Consider the following 16,928-nt stretch of genomic DNA (forward strand, 5'->3'; position numbering starts at 1 on the left):
ATAGTGCCACACCTGCCCATGGGTAATGTATGGGAAGCTGCAATACCCGACAAATTCTGAGGACAAGTATGGAAAAAAGTTCTGAAAAAAACAGACAGCAATATTCTTCTACTGCTGGATATGTCATTTAAAGGGGGATTCTACTCAAACATAACGTTTTGATATGTTGCTGCTTATGGTGAGACAAACAATTCCTTTCATACTTTTTATTATCTATTCAGTCTCCTTCCCCCAGTTCTCAGCTGCTGCTTTCTGCTGAAGACAAAAGATTCTGTGTGTGAGTTTTTCTCTGTCTCCCTCTCCTCCCCCCTCCATTCTGAGACAGCTGGCTGGCTTTATCTGCAACATTGTAGCTTCTTTGTAATGCTCGAAGGGTTAACCGGAGGTCCAATTGCTGATAAACTCACTATGATTAACCCTCTCAGCATTACAAAGAACCTACAATGTTACAGATCCCAGTCTGCCTGGGACTTGTTTACATCAGCTGTCTCAGAAGGGAGGGGGGAGACAGAGAGAAAAGCTCACTCACAGATTACTGTGTCTTCAGCAGAAAGCAGCAGCTGAGAACTGGGGGAAGGAGACTGAATAGATACCCTGTTTCCCTGAAAATAAGACATCCTCTGAAAGTAAGGCTTAGTGGAGGATTTACAGAATAGCTTAAAATATGGCATCCCCCTGAAAATAAGGCATCCCCCGAATGTAAGACCCCCGCCCTCCGCCACCACCACATACAGGAGATGAACTAACACAGAGGCGACCATGGATGTGTGAGGGGTGTGTGCCGCTCTATGGGAGGTCGGGGACCCCCACTCATCACACATGGATTTCTGCCAGAACTGTGAGATGGGAATATCCCTTAGGTTTTTAGAGGCGTGATAATAATAATAATAATAATAATAATAATAATAATAATAATAATAATAATAATAATAACAATTATAATATAATGTCTCAGAGGATCGTGCACTTTCCCCCTGAACCCGCTGACATTTGGCCCCCGGCAGTTTATTGCAGCCACTTGCTAAGTCATTGCCCTTTGTGACAGCAGGGAGAGGGTTAATGGCTCGGCCTGCGATTGCTCAGGTCTGATTGGTCGGCCCACGGCCTGACGAGCCACCGTCCCCTGTTATAGGATGAGTGACAGCCGGGCCGCGCCCCCCTGTCTGACGCGGAGCCAATGGGAGAGGGGGCAGGGCGTGACGTCAGGTGGTTTCAGAGGACAACTTGGGCTGAAGTCTGTGGCTCTGTCACAAAGCAGAGAGGAGTGAGCGGCGCGACATCCGGGGACCTGACATCACCACACCTGTCACCATGGCGGAGTGAGTGCGGGCGTCCCGGGGGGGAAGGGGGTCATGTGATCTGCGCCTGCTGCGGTCACGTGTTGAGCAGGGATATCTGGTTACTCAGGGTCCATCTGTCAGCGCCCGGTCCTGATGGGAGCGTCACCCGGTCCATCACCAGTCACCCGGTCCATCACCAGTCACCCGGTCCATCACCAGTCACCCGGTCCATTACCAGTCACCCTGCCCATCACCAGTCACCCTGCCCATCACCAGTCACCCTGCCCATCACCAGTCACCCGGCCCATCACCAGTCACCCGGCCCATCACCAGTCACCCGGCCCATCACCAGTCACCATCACCAGTCACCCGGCCCATCACCAGTCACCCGGCCCATCACCAGTCACCCGGTCCATTACCAGTCACCCGGCCCATCACCAGTCACCCGGCCCATCACCAGTCACCCGGCCCATCACCAGTCACCCTGCCCATCACCAGTCACCCGGTCCATTACCAGTCACCCGGCCCATCACCAGTCACCCGGTCCATCACCAGTCACCTGGACCATCACCAGTCACCCTGCCCATCACCAGTCACCCAGTCCATCACCAGTCACCATCACCAGTCACCCTGCCCATCACCAGTCACCCTGCCCATCACCAGTCACCCTGCCCATCACCAGTCACCATCACCAGTCCCTCCAGTCACCCTGCCCATCACCAGTCACCCAGTCCATCACCAGTCACCATCACCAGTCACCCTGCCCATCACCAGTCACCCTGCCCATCACCAGTGACCCAGTCCATCACCAGTCACCATCACCAGTCACCCTGCCCATCACCAGTCACCCAGTCCATCACCAGTCACCATCACCAGTCACCCTGCCCATCACCAGTCACCCTGCCCATCACCAGTGACCCAGTCCATCACCAGTCACCATCACCAGTCACCCTGCCCATCAAAGGTCCCACCGGTCACCAGTCATCCGGTCTCTTTTTCCTCTCTAGTCATTGGTTATATTGTCAGTGACCTCTGAGGCTTCAGTCAGATGGGAGTTGTAGTCACTATAAGGTGTCACCTGGCCCTGACCCCCCTATAACCATCAGTATACCTGTGTGTAGCTGTCATGAGTCGCTGATCCTGGCCCTGACCCCCTATAACCATCAGTATACCTGTGTGTAGCTGTCATGTGTCGCTGATCCTGGCCCTGACCCCCCTATAACCGTCAGTATACCTGTGTGTAGCTGTCATGAGTCGCTGATCCTGGCCCTGACCCCCTATAACCATCAGTATACCTGTGTGTAGCTGTCATGTGTCACTGATCCTGGCCCTGACCCCCCTATAACCATCAGTATACATGTGTGCAGCTGTTATGTGTCACTGATCCTGGCCCTGACCCTCCTATAATCATCAGTATACCTGTGTGTAGCTGTCATGTGTCGCTGATCCTGGCCCTGACCCCCCTATAACCATCAGTATACCTGTGTGTAGCTGTCATGTGTCGCTGATCCTGGCCCTGACCCCCCTATAACCATCAGTATACATGTGTGCAGCTGTTATGTGTCACTGATCCTGGCCCTGACCCTCCTATAATCATCAGTATACCTGTGTGTAGCTGTCATGTGTCGCTGATCCTGGCCCTGACCCCCCTATAACCATCAGTATACATGTGTGCAGCTGTTATGTGTCACTGATCCTGGCCCTGACCCTCCTATAATCATCAGTATACCCGCATATAGCTGTCATGTGTCGCTGATCCTGGCCCTGATCCCCCTATAATCATCAGTATACCCGCATATAGCTGTCATGTGTCGCTGATCCTGGCCCTGACCCCCCTATACCCATCAGTATACCCGTGTGTAGCTGTCATGTGTCGCTGATCCTGGCCTGACCCCCCTATAACCGTCAGTATACCTGTGTGTAGCTGTCATGAGTCGCTGATCCTGGCCCTGACCCCCTATAACCATCAGTATACCTGTGTGTAGTTGTCATGTGTCACTGATCCTGGCCCTGACCCCCCCCCCTCCCCCCTATAACCATCAGTATACCTTTGTGTAGCTGTCATGTGTCACTGATCCTGGCCCTGACTCTCCTACAACCATCAGTATACCCGCATATATCTGTCATGTGTCGCTGATCCTGGCCCTGACCCCCCTATACCCATCAGTATACCCGTGTGTAGCTGTCATGTGTCGCTGATCCTGGCCCTGACTCCCTATAACTAATAGTATACCCACGTGCAGCTGTCATGTGTCGCTGATCCTGGCTGTAGGGGCAAAAGCAGCAGATCTGCACTGTTTGTCCATAGAAACTCTGTAGGGTAAGAGGACGTTCACACATGCGCAGAGACCCTGTTACACATCTATAGTTGTTGCGGATACATTGGTGACTTTTTCCATCTGTTTTAATCAATGGGTCAGTGTATATATGGACGGGGCGGACACCTCCCAATCCTGTGCATAGTTTGGGGTCTGCAGTTACAGACAGGATTAGTGATGTGTGAATGGGGCCTAAAACCAGAGCAGATCTCAGAGGGGGAAACACTACAGATGGAGCAAACGTCATGATCAGATGTTATGTGTTCATTGTCGGTTTACGGTTTCTCCACCTGTACAGATACGGTCAGGTGATGGGGGGTGCGGTATGAGCTGGGACCCCATAATCCCCAGCATAATGCAGCTCCCGGGTTCTATTCACACTGTCAGTATTATTCTGGATACACAGAGATCTACTAAACCCCACAGCACTTCATTGCAGAGATCAGCATAGATCACTGCTCATCTCCTGATCTCTGCAGGACGTGCATCATCATCATCATCATCATCATCCTCATGTATAGTGTAGGGATTAGGATGTCAGGCTGATGGGCGGATCTTTGCATTTTGAATAAGCAGTGTTGCAGGGGAAAGCATGGGGGGTACAGACCAATAACCTTAGGCTGCATTCACACATCCGTAGATTTTGCGGACCTATGGACAGTGAATGCCCGTAATGGATTGTGTCCCCACCTGGCATGATGTATCAATATTGCGCAGGCAGCGGGGAAACTCTTAAGTCGCTGCAAGAACTTATTAGGACAGAGTCGCGCAGTTGTGTCATTAAAGTGCTGCAGTTCTGCTGTTCCCCCCCCCCCCCCGCTGCCGGCATGATATTGATACATTGTGCCAGGTGGGGACACAGTCCATTGCATGCATTCACTGTCTACGGACGCACCCTATGGCAATGTTCACATGTTGTAAGAGACTGGACGTTCCGTGACTCGGTTCTGCAGTACCAGCCGGATGATCTTAAGCACCGCAGAGTTCTGATGCGGGTGCATCCCTGCGTGCCCGCATCAGAACTCCCAACTGCACACTATGAAGCATGCGGCCGGAGCCGCTCGTTCCACTGTCTGCACTGACGGTTTTCTGCGGCTGCTATTCAATGAATAGCGGCTGCAGAAAACTGACATGTCAGTTGTTTGCGGCGCCGCTAGACATCCCAGCCGGAGCGTATACCCTGTGTATACACTCCGGCCGGGATTCCATAGACTGAAAGGTAACATATATTTTCGTATTAATCACGGCAACAACGGCTATACTTTTACGAAAATATACGTTGTGTGAACATGGCCTTAGTCTGCTGACACATTGAGGGATGAGTAGCTCCGATATGGACAGAGGTGGCAGCAGAGAGCACTGTGTCAGACTAGGGAGAGTACACCACTTCCTGCAGGACATACAGCAGCTGATAAGTACTGGAAGACTGGAGTTTTTATTTTTTATAGAATAAAATTACAAATTTCTGACACCAGTTGATTTGAAAGAAAAAAAACATTTGGATGAACAATCCCTTTAACATACGCAGTTTTTGCTGCAAGTATATAAAAAGTGGATACTTTCCGCCATCATACAGATCTGGGGATTAGTTGCAGCCTACAATGTGTTACTGGTGAGTGACAACCGTCCTGGCGGAGGAGCCTGGTTCTTTCTTTCCCTCGGTAGCCGTGATGTAACGTGACAGTGACAGTGAGTGTGGATTTTCCCCAGGAAGCCTATAATCCTGTGTAGTAATCAGATCAGCCGGAAGCGCCCCCTCCCCCACCCCCGTGTACTTATACACCTGCCGGGGGATCACTTCTAGAAAGCAATTCATGTACAATATGCAGAGCTAAATGCTCATACAGAGCCTCCTGCTTCAGGTAGTACTGACGCCTTAGAAGCTCTATGACTAATACCCGGGAAGGAGGAAGCCAGGGCTCGGCTTTCTGCCCCGGGAAGGTGTGGTAGGTCGCGTAGTAATCCAGGTATGGAGAGTACAGTATACAGAAGCCTCGTCCAGGAGGAGAAAAGTTAATCCCCGCTGCCTGTGTTTGTTCTTGCAGTTTGCTGCGTGCTATGTCATGTCTAAGCCTGGGTGTACCCCGCGCCGACAGAGAGATGGCAGCCGCTTTATAGGGAAAGAAAGTGTCCGGGACTCTGTTATTTGTCAGGGAGGCGCGAGGTCAACTAGATAGATAGGCGGCTAACCCTATAAAACAGGACACTACACTACCTGTAAGTCACTGTTACCCAACCTGTGTTTCTGCAGCTGTTGCAAAACTACAACTCCCAGCATGCCCTGACAGCCGAAGGCTGTCAGGGCATGCTGGGAGTTGTAGTTTTGCAACAGCTGCAGAAACACAGGTTGAAGACCACTGCCAAGGAGGACTCCAGATAAATAGAAATTGTTGTAATTTACTTCTTTAAAAAATTTCCAGTCTTCCAGTACTTATCAGTTGCTGTATGTCCTGCAGTAAGTGGTGTATTCTCTCCAGCCTGACACAGTGCTCTCTACTGCCACCTCTGTCCATGTCAGGAACTGTCCGGAGCAGGAGAGGTTTTCTATGGAGATTAGCTGCTGCTCTGGATAGTTCCTGACATGGACTGAGGTGGAAGCAGAGAGCACTGTGTCAGACTACTTCCTGCAGGACATACAGCAGCTGATAAGTACTGGAAGACTGGAGAGTTTTAAATAGAAGTAAGTTACAATTAGGAGTACCCTTTTAATGGGAATATTTCACCTCTATTCTTATGATCGGTGGGGGTCCCAGTGGTCAGACCCCCCCACAATCGGTTAGTTATGTGCTATTTTGTAGATGGGGATAACTGTTAATCTTGGGATAACCCAGTGTACCTGCATAAGAAAGATAAGACCTGGCATTTATACCTGAGACATGTAGCAGTGTTATTGTCCGCCTAAGCCTCACATTCTCCATGGTCGCTCCACCTTTCCAAAATCAACACATGGAGTGAATAAGCTGAAGCATTGCCTGTGTGCCCGTTCCCTGACTGCTGGGTGTGTACAGTGCTCTACCTCCACCTTGTCCTCCCATAACCTCCGGGCCAAGTAAACCTATGTAATATACTGTGTATGGGTGTGTGTGTGTGTGTATATATATATATATATATATATATATATATATATATATATATATATATATATATAATATAATTTATGTAATTTTCTCCCCCTCCCCCAGAGCTGATATCGCACTCATCGGATTGGCTGTAATGGGCCAGAACCTGATCCTGAACATGAACGACCATGGCTATGTGGTAAGTGGTGGCACGCAGCGGCATTGCCCCATCGGTGGGTGATGTAAGCCCGGGCTCTTGGGTGACTTCCTTGCTTGGTACATAACATAGAGATGAGCCCATTAAATATATAATGTCGAAATGTGAATGAGTTTCTGGATGTTTTGTGCCAGTGGAATCCGACGTGTGACTGTGTGGCTGCTGTAATACTACAACTCCCATCAGGACATAAGAATGGGGGAGGGGGGTTTGGCAGCAATAGTGAAGCCTCAGGTAGGGGGATGTTAAATTTCCATGGCTCTTGCACAAGTATCTGGCAGTGTCCTATAGACCCCTTCTCTCTCTCAGTTGTAAGGTGAATAAGGGGGCTAAGCTGAGCGTGCACATGTATGGGGGTCCGAGCATGCACATGTATGGGGGTCCGAGCATGCACATGTATGGGGGTCCGAGCATGCACATGTATGGGGGTACGAGCATGCATATGTATGGGGGTCAGAGGGTGCATATGTACGGGGCCAAGCATGCATGTGTATTGGGTTGGAGGAACCTGTACATGTATGGGTGGCCAAATGTGCATGTGTACTGGGGAGATGGGGAGAGCGTGCGTGTGTACTGGGGGAAGCATGCACGTGTATGGGGACCAGGAGGAGTAGCAGATAGCAGTCAGTTCAGCCGTCGGCTATTGGTCTGAAGGTAACATCTGCCCCTATACGTGCCTGTTCTGCTCTTCATGTCTCTCTGTTTCTTTCGCTCCAGGTTTGTGCATTTAACAGGACGGTTTCCAAAGTGGACGAGTTTTTGGCCAATGAAGCGAAAGGCACCAAGGTGATCGGGGCTCATTCCTTACAAGAAATGGTCTCCAAGCTGAAGAAACCCCGGAGGATCATGATGCTGGTGAAGGCCGGGCAGGCGGTGGACGACTTCATCAATAACCTGGTATGTACTGACCTGTGATCTGATGCACAATCTCTATGGACCGGACTGGCTCTGGGTGCATGTGGGCCGTTCACCCTACACATAGAGCATGTCACACAGATCACCCCAGGGGGCCCCAGCATCTGCCCTGGTTATCTGTGTTATAGTCACCCACTAATGACATACCGGCTCTCCTATCTGGCTTTGCCTTAGGACCTCCACAGGTGCCGGGGGGCAGTGCACCATTGGGGTGGAGGATGCCTGGTGTGGACGGGTTACTTCACTCCATCTGCTACACTAATCCTAGCTGGCACATATGCACTGAGTACAACGTGTTGCCAGGTCCGCACCCAATGGGCACAGCTTGTGCCATGTTGACTTGCCAGTACAGTAAGCTTTACCTGGGTGCCAGGAGCAAACACTGTGCTGCTGTGTCATCTGGTCTCTGCATTTCCTTTGTAACTTCTTTGTTCTCTGGTAGCAGGTTCCTTTGTAACTTCTCTTTGTTCTCTGGTTGCAGGTTCCTTTGTAACTTCTCTTTGTTCTCTGGTTGCAGGTTCCTTTGCTCTCACCCGGTGACATCATCATCGATGGCGGGAATTCAGAGTATAGTGACAGCACGGTAGGTTTCCATCATGGCTGCCGTGTCTCCAGTAAGGCTGGGTAAGCTGAATACTTACTGAAGAATTTTATTTCTTTCTTCAGAGACGCTGTAAGGAGCTGAAAGCCAAGGGCATCCGGTTTGTTGGCAGCGGTGTTAGTGGAGGAGAAGACGGGGCCAGATACGGACCATCTCTGATGCCCGGGGGAGACCCTGAGGCCTGGTAAGAACTACTCCTTCAGCATTGCTACATATAGTCAATGAGGAGCTGCTTTCCTCTGACCTGAGCCGGGATCTTCTCATTGCATCGGTTTACCCGCGGTTCTCTCTCTTCTTACAGGCCGTATATTAAAGACATTTTCCAGAGCATCGCAGCCAAGGTCGGGAAGGAGCCGTGCTGTGACTGGGTGAGGGATTCTTCTTGTTGTCCCGGCCATAGATATAAAATCCTGTAGGTTACTGGTGGGTGTCACTAGGATAAGGTTATCCAGGATTAGAGAAACATGGCTGATATTCTCCTGATACAGCGCCACACTTGTCCTCAGGTTGTGTGCGGTATTGAAGCTCAGTTCCAGGGAATTGAACCTAGCTGAATTGTAATACCACGCACGACCTGAGGACAGGGGTGTCGCTGTTATTGGAAGGAAGCAGCCATGTTTTTTTCATTCTGGACTTACTTTTTAATTGAGTGACAAATAGCAAGAACAGATGATAAGCATCTCTGGAGAACTTGGCATGGCCATGCGTCACATGGATACAGAGTGTGTCTCAGGTTTTGGGGGACCTGCCCTACAGTACACAGATAACCCATTGATGTTAATGTGCGCTGTGTAATTCTTCGCTTCCACTGTGGTGGCGCCGCAGAGAAAAATAGCAACTGATCACTGAAGATTCAAACATGAGGAATCTCTATTGATCAGCCTATTGTCAGGGGATCCTTCTGATCAGTGGGCATTGTCCAGATAGGAGATTCGCCCCCCAACCACCACCACATTCCCCCTTAATGATCTTACTCACCCCTCCATACCCTCTATGTAACCTCTGTAACTGTATTATTTTGGGACAGGTGGGTGAAGAAGGTTCCGGACATTTTGTGAAAATGGTTCACAATGGAATAGAGTACGGTGACATGCAGCTGATCTGCGAGGCGTACCACCTGATGAAGGACGTCGTGGGGCTGGAGCAGGACGAGATGGCAAAGGTGAGATGTGGGGGGGCTGCTACATGAAGATTACATTCACTTTGCAGTAAATATGGCGCCATTCCCGAAAAAAAGAAAAGAGGTAATTTTTGTTATTTCTGCATAATTTATTTTTTTTTTAATTACTGACATTTCTTTTATTTTTATATTTTTCTATCATTCAGACATTTGAGGACTGGAACAAGACTGAGCTAGACTCTTTTCTGATCGAGATCACGGCCGGCATCCTTAAATACCGGGAGGTGGATGGAAAGCATCTGCTCCCTAAGATCCAGGACACGGCCGGGCAGAAAGGCACAGGGAAGTGGACGGCCATCTCTGCTCTGGATTTCGGCGTTCCGGTTACTCTCATCGGTAAGAACCTGTCACTGGACAAACTACAATATCCTACTGTTAAAATCACCATCAGATGCTTTCGCTTTCCCAAATGTATATGGGCACCGGCATTAAAGAAACCTTATGACGTGTCCGAGACGATCGGTCATGATGTAAGTGTTCAGACCGCGACGGATCAGGAGAATGAGCTGCGAGAATCTACGTGCAGCACATTCACTTCTGCCTCTGCGTCATGTGACCTAGATGGACTAGCAAAGTAAAGTCCCTATTACAGGGGCCAATCTGGAGGAGCAAGCGAGCACGACCTGTCAGATCAGAGCTCTCTTGCTTCTCATTCCCCAATCGCTGTCGCTGCTGTTACACACCGACAGCGAGCGGTTAAGTGCGGAGGGACCGCACAAAGCTGCAGGATCTGAAGACTGTCAGGGGAGCCCATAGGAGAAAGCAGTGGTCTGCTGCTGCCGCTCCTATTACATGGGGCATTAGTCAGCAGATTGTCGCTATCCTTCTAGTCTTTTTTTTTTCATCATGTTGAAAGACAAGGATCATCCGACATCGTACATTTTAACAAGATCTATTACACCAAGCGATTATCGTCTGTGACGGACAATAATCGGCCAAAAACAGATGATGATCGCCTGGTGTAATAGGACCTTTATTTGAAGGGTTCCATGTAGGTCGCAGACCGGAGTGCCCTACTGATTGGTCAGGGTCTATGACATATCAAAAGTTATTATTTATTTTTTTATAATGACTGGTACTCTTTAAGTTACATTGCGTTATGATATTGTATTGTGGGGAATTAAGGATGGTTAGGGCTCAGCTGTCAACTGGGTGGCGATATACCACTCTCTGTTTTCAAGAGCAACAAAGCAGAATTTTGAACGCAGCTGTGTAGGAAAATATAACATGAGATCACTACAAATTCTGTCTGGACACTTTTTCATGTGATTCCACATTGGGTTTCCATTTAATTCGATGGGAGCTCTAACACAAGCTTTGCTGGAAAACTACATTAAAAATAAAAAGGGCACAAAAATCTGCCCTCCGGATTCTGCTATTAGATGTGGGATATTCAGTGCAGGTTTAGTTAGTGTGAACACTCCTGTACACCTTCCCGCTCTCTTGGCGGCTTATGAATAGGTGTTATCCAGCACGGTAGACGACCACTAGGTCATTGCACCCCAGCGTTCTGTGCTTTACTGCTCTTCACAGCAGCTCTCCAATCTACTTATATGGGAGTAGGAGGAGGGGTGGAGCAGGGGTATAGGGACAAGTATGAGATCATGGGGGTGTGTGATCTCTGCCGATATCTAGTGCTCTCCCCCCCCCCCCCGTCTGCTTTATTTTGAATGGAGCTGCTGGTCGGCGTGTGGCTGCACTTCTATTTATTCTCTATGGAGCCGCTGCAGGAAGCTGAGTGAGATTCCTGGGCGGCCCAGAGGTCGGTACCACCACAATTTCATTCAAGTCCCCTATCCAGCTGAATGGCCTCAGCTCCAGAATGCAATTGTAGCAAACTATTAAAAAGATTTGTGAAGCTGATGTGTTTTGCTCACAGAGCATTGTCTACACTGGATATAACTGTATCACTCATCAGCTGAGAGCAAGACTAGCTATGTACAATATATCAGGCTGGAGTCCGGGCTGCAGAGCTCACAGAGCATTGTCTACACTGGATACGGCTGAGAGCAGGACTATTATATGTACAATGTATCAGGCTGGAGCTCACAGAGCATTGTCTACACTGGATACGGCTGAGAGCAGGACTATTATATGTACAATGTATCAGGCTGGAGCTCACAGAGCATTGTCTACACTGGATACGGCTGAGAGCAGGACTATTATATGTACAATGTATCAGGCTGGAGCTCACAGAGCATTGTCTACACTGGATACGGCTGAGAGCAGGACTATTATATGTACAATGTATCAGGCTGGAGTCCAGGCTATGGCAGATTCCTGTGATGTTGATGCTTTTTCTGGTGACGGCCGCTTCATCCCATTAGAACCAGTGTGCTGACAGCGAAGAGGAACAACGTCTTATCGCACCCTGTAATTCCCTTATTACACAAGTCATTGAGGAGCGGCATAACTGGCTGCGGTAGGATTTCATCTTCTTGCAGTCACTTCCTGCCTGTAGTGGCGTAATCCCATCAGGAAGCCCTGCACAATGTCACTGTGTCATCATGAAACCAGTTCTGTGGGATAACGCGGAGACGGCTCCAGCACTGCCGGGGTTAAAAGTCAATGACGTTCTCACCAGTCAGGATAGTGCTGATAATACATATAGTACATGCACACACTATCACCTGCACAACCTTGCCACACGCTTGTGTTGGTCACCCATAAAGCCACAGAATGCTGCCACTGTGCCCCCCCTTATGTGTCTCATCTGGACTGCAGTACCAGCCGCAACCACACTCGTATGTCTGGCGCTGTTCCCTTTAAACAATAAAGGGAATGATGTGTTTTGAGGATTAAGTCATGTGGGTGGGAAGTGTCTAATATTTTTCCTCTATCCTACAGGTGAAGCCGTGTTTGCACGTTGTCTGTCATCCCTGAAGAGTGAAAGGATTGTGGCAAGCAAGCAGCTTCAGGGACCAAAAGATGTTCAATTCACGGGAGACAAGAAGGCGTTCCTGGAGGACATCCGCAAAGTAGGTGCCAAAGATGGGGAGCGTATTCCCCATGTGTGATGAGAGGGGGTGAACCAGGCTGATTGGTGGGGGCATCAGGTCCCCTTATCTATTGAATGAATGGAGTGTTAGAGGGTGTGCTCGGCCAGCGCTGAACAGGCTGTTTCCAACTTTTTTAGGCCAAGTACCTAAGTGGTCTGTGTAACATCTGTCAGCAGTTCCTTCCCAGAATAGATCGCCCTGTAACAATGTGACTGATCTGTATGCCCCCCTGTAGCCAGATATAGTGTTACTGTAGCCTAATACATTGCACTCCGTAGCCATTAATAATGTCCCATGTGTCCAGTAATTATGTCCCAATAGTCAGATATACCCCCAGTAGCCATGTATGCTTCCTTTTTGTTAGGTATACTCCCTGGAGTCAGATACATTGCCTGTGAAGCCTGATATATGCCCTCTGTAGTCAGGTATGCCTCTTGTAGCCAGTAATATTAGCCCAATAGTCAGCTATGACCCCTGTAGCCATGTGTGCACTATATAGCCAGAATATAACATCCTGGTAGCTAGGTACAATCCATGTAGCTAAAAATGCCCCCTGTAACCATATGTGCCCCATATAGCCAGTAATAATGCCCCCTGTAGCCATGTGTGCCCCATATAGCCAGTAATAAGCCCCCTGTAGCCATGTGTGCCCCATATAGCCAGTAATAATCCCCCTGTAGCCATATGTGCCCCATATAGCCAGTAATAATGCCCCCTGTAGCCATATGTGCCCCATATAGCCAGTAATAATCCCCCTGTAGCCATATGTGCCCCATATAGCCAGTAATAATGCCCCCTGTAGCCATGTGTGCCCCATATAGCCAGTAATAAGCCCCCTGTAGCCATGTGTGCCCCATATAGCCCTGTATATACTCCCCCTGTAGCCATATGTGCCCCATATAGCCAGTAATAATCCCCCTGTAGCCATATGTGCCCCATATAGCCCTGTATATACTCCCCCTGTAGCCATATGTGCCCCATATAGCCCAGTATATACTCCCCCTGTAGCCATATGTGCCCCATATAGCCAGTAATAATCCCCCTGTTGCCATATGTGCCCCATATAGCCCTGTATATACTCCCCCTGTAGCCATATGTGCCCCATATAGCCAGTAATACGCCCCCTGTAACCATATGTGCCCCATATAGCCAGTAATAATCCCCCTGTAGCCATATGTGCCCCATATAGCCAGTAATAATCCCCCTTGTAGCCATGTGTGCCCCATATGGCCAGTAATAATCCCCCTGTAGCCATGTGTGCCCCATATAGCCAGTAATAATCCCCCTGTAGCCATATGTGCCCAATATAGCCAGTAATACGCCCCCTGTAGCCATGTGTGCCCCATATAGCCAGTAATAATCCCCCTGTAGCCATGTGAGCCCCATATAGCCAGTAATAATCCCCCTGTAGCCATATGTGCCCCATATAGCCAGTAATAACGCCCCCTGTAGCCATGTGTGCCCCATATAGCCCAGTATATAATGCCATATGTGCCCCATATAGCCAGTAATAATCCCCCTGCAGCCATATGTGCCCCATATAGCCAGTAATAATCCCCCTGTAGCCATGTGTGCCCCATATAGCCAGTAATACGCCCCCTGTAGCCATGTGTGCCCCATATAGCCCAGTATATAATGCCCCCTGTAGCCATGTGTGCCCCATATAGCCAGTAATATGCCCCCTGTAGCCATGTGTGCCCCATATAGCCCAGTATATAATGCCCCCTGTAGCCATGTGTGCCCCATATAGCCAGTAATATGCCCCCTGTAGCCATGTGTGCCCCATATAGCCCAGTATATAATGCCCCCTGTAGCCATGTGTGCCCCATATAGCCAGTAATATGCCCCCTGTAGCCATGTGTGCCCCATATAGCCCAGTATATAATGCCCCCTGTAGCCATGTGTGCCCCATATAGCCAGTAATATGCCCCCTGTAGCCATGTGTGCCCCATATAGCCAGTAATACGCCCCCTGTAGCCATGTGTGCCCCATATAGCCAGTAATAATCCCCCTGTAGCCATGTGTGCCCCATATAGCCAGTAATAATCCCCCTGTAGCCATGTGTGCCCCATATAGCCAGTAATAATCCCCCTGTAGCCATGTGTGCCCCATATAGCCAGTAATAATCCCCCTGTAGCCATGTGTGCCCCATATAACCCAGTATATAATGCCCCCTGTAGCCAGGTATGCCCCATATAGCCAGTAATAATCCCCCTGTAGCCAGGTGTGCCCCATATAGCCCAGTATATAATCCCCCTGTAGCCATGTGTGCCCCATATAGCCCAGTATATAATGCCCACTGTAGCCAGGTATGCCCCCTGTTTCTAGTTTTCACCCTAAGTATCAGTGAAGGTGGAACAAGAACTGTTCTTGCTCTGCACACATAGTAGAGACTTTCTGTTCCCTTATGTTATTTTCTCTATCCCCCTCCAGGCTTTGTACGCATCCAAGATCATTTCCTATGCACAAGGATTCATCCTGTTCCGTCAGGCAGCGAAGGAGTTTGGGTGGAAGTTAAATTATGGAGGAATAGCGATGATGTGGAGAGGAGGCTGCATCATCCGCAGGTAACGGAACGTCATACAGCAGCGGTCTCACAACCCCAAACTACAACCCCCAGCATGCAGGTCTCAGGGAATGCTGGGAGTTGTCGTTTTGATCATGTGCAAAATTGCTGCTTAGATTTTTTTTTTTTTTTTTTTTATTTTTTTTTTAGGCTATAAAGATGTAATCCCCCCCCCTCCCCTTCTTCTCTTTTCAGCGTGTTCTTAGGCAAAATCAAGGAAGCCTTCGACAGAAACCCAGAGCTTCAAAACCTTTTGCTGGATGATTTCTTCAAAAAGGAGATGCATAATTGTCAGGTGAGCCCCGGGGGTGGCAGATGAAGGAGGCAACATTATGCATCGTCTCTCTATCTGGCCTGGGGTACTCTAGAGAAAAGAATTTACTGGTGCCAAAAATGTGGACAGAATTGAAATTTAATTCTCTAGTTTCCCAGTACTAATCAGCTGCTGTATGCCCTGTGGGAAGTGGTGTATTCTTTCCAATGTGACAGTGTTCTCTGCTGCCACCTCTGTCCAGAGCAGGAGAGGTTTTCTATGGGGATTTGCTGCTGCTCTGTACAGTTCCTGACATGGACAGAGGTGGCAGCAGAGAGCAGTGTGTCAGACTGGATAGAATACACAACTTCCTACAGGACATACAGCAGCTGATAAGTACTGGAAGACTAGAGATTTTTCAGTAGAAGTAAATTACAAATCTCTGGCACCAGTTGATTTAAATTTTTTGGGGGTGAACTACCCCTTTAAAGGTTATAACATTTGGGCCCAGGAGCTTTAGGCTGTGCCTCTACTCACTATATGTTGTATCGATCTCTTCTCCAGGAGTCCTGGCGCCGGGTGGTGAGCGCCGGGGTGCAGCACGGTATCCCTATGCCATGCTTCACTACTGCGTTGTCTTTCTATGACGGCTACAGGCATGAAATGTTACCAGCAAACCTGATCCAGGTGAGAGTGCTTACCAGTCTGTGCCTCTCCAGCTGCTGTGAAAGCTGAAGGCTGTCAGGGCATGCTGGGAGTTGTAGTTTCACAGACTAGAGAGCCCTCATATAAGATCGATGTTATTATAACTGTATAATTCCTTGTATCTCTGTATTTCAGGCCCAGAGGGATTACTTTGGGGCTCACACCTACGAGCTCCTGTGCAAACCCGGACACTTCATTCACACTAACTGGACCGGTCACGGCGGCAACGTGTCTTCCTCGTCCTACAACGTGTGAGATGCACTTTCCTGGTCTAGAGCCGTAGAGGTTTATCCGGCCCGGAGCCATCGTAGTCTCTGTCCTTATGTGTCGTCCAGATCTGAATTTCTTTTTTTTTTCGAATCTGTTTAGTATGATAATAAATGGTTTTTATATGGTTGCTCCCCTGTGCTGCGTGATTCCTTAATAACTCATGACCGGCACCCAATATCCAGTCTATGGAGGAAGCGAAGACATCATTAGTGTTCATTTTTATAAAAATAAAAATAATTTAGGTAAAGGGGAACTCTGGCAAAAATGTTTTTCTTTCAGATCATTTGGTGCCAAAAAGTGCCAGGGATTTGAAACTAAAAAAATCTCCAATATTCCAGTACTTATCAGCCGCTGTATGTCCTGCAGGAAGTGGTGTATTCTTTCCAGTCTGACACAGTGCTCTCTGCTGCCACCTCTGTCCATGTCAGGAACTGTCCAGAGCAGCAGCAAATCCCCATAGAAAACCTCTCCTGCTCTCCAGACTGGAAAGAATACACCCCTTCTTGCAGGACATACAGCAGCTGATAAGTACTGGCACTAGTTGAAAAAGAAATTCGCTGGAGTA

The 16,928-nt window shown here is 48.9% G+C and overlaps 1 protein-coding gene across 1 annotated transcript; it reads left to right on the plus strand.

Moving 5' to 3' along the window:
* Window positions 1-1,210: 1,210 nt before the first annotated feature.
* PGD (phosphogluconate dehydrogenase) lies at window positions 1,211-16,490 on the plus strand. The gene is made up of 13 exons (XM_069947980.1): window positions 1,211-1,319; window positions 6,781-6,856; window positions 7,592-7,771; window positions 8,307-8,372; window positions 8,456-8,574; window positions 8,692-8,758; window positions 9,418-9,552; window positions 9,717-9,906; window positions 12,418-12,548; window positions 15,003-15,136; window positions 15,331-15,430; window positions 15,953-16,075; window positions 16,229-16,490. The coding sequence occupies exons 1-13, from the start codon at window positions 1,312-1,314 to the stop codon at window positions 16,346-16,348; spliced, it is 1,449 nt and encodes a 482-aa protein (XP_069804081.1). The 5' UTR covers window positions 1,211-1,311; the 3' UTR covers window positions 16,349-16,490.
* Window positions 16,491-16,928: the final 438 nt, after the last annotated feature.

Source organism: Dendropsophus ebraccatus, chromosome 12, assembly GCF_027789765.1.
Source record: "Dendropsophus ebraccatus isolate aDenEbr1 chromosome 12, aDenEbr1.pat, whole genome shotgun sequence".
NCBI classification, from domain to species: domain Eukaryota; kingdom Metazoa; phylum Chordata; class Amphibia; order Anura; family Hylidae; genus Dendropsophus; species Dendropsophus ebraccatus.

What these genes read in the sequence shown, in the direction of transcription:
- PGD (XM_069947980.1), top strand. An exon ending in TGAACGACCATGGCTATGTG is followed by an intron (nt 6,857 to 7,591) that starts GTAAGTGGTGGC and finishes CTTTCGCTCCAG; the next exon opens with GTTTGTGCATTTAACAGGAC. An exon ending in TACCAGCAAACCTGATCCAG is followed by an intron (nt 16,076 to 16,228) that starts GTGAGAGTGCTT and finishes TCTGTATTTCAG; the next exon opens with GCCCAGAGGGATTACTTTGG.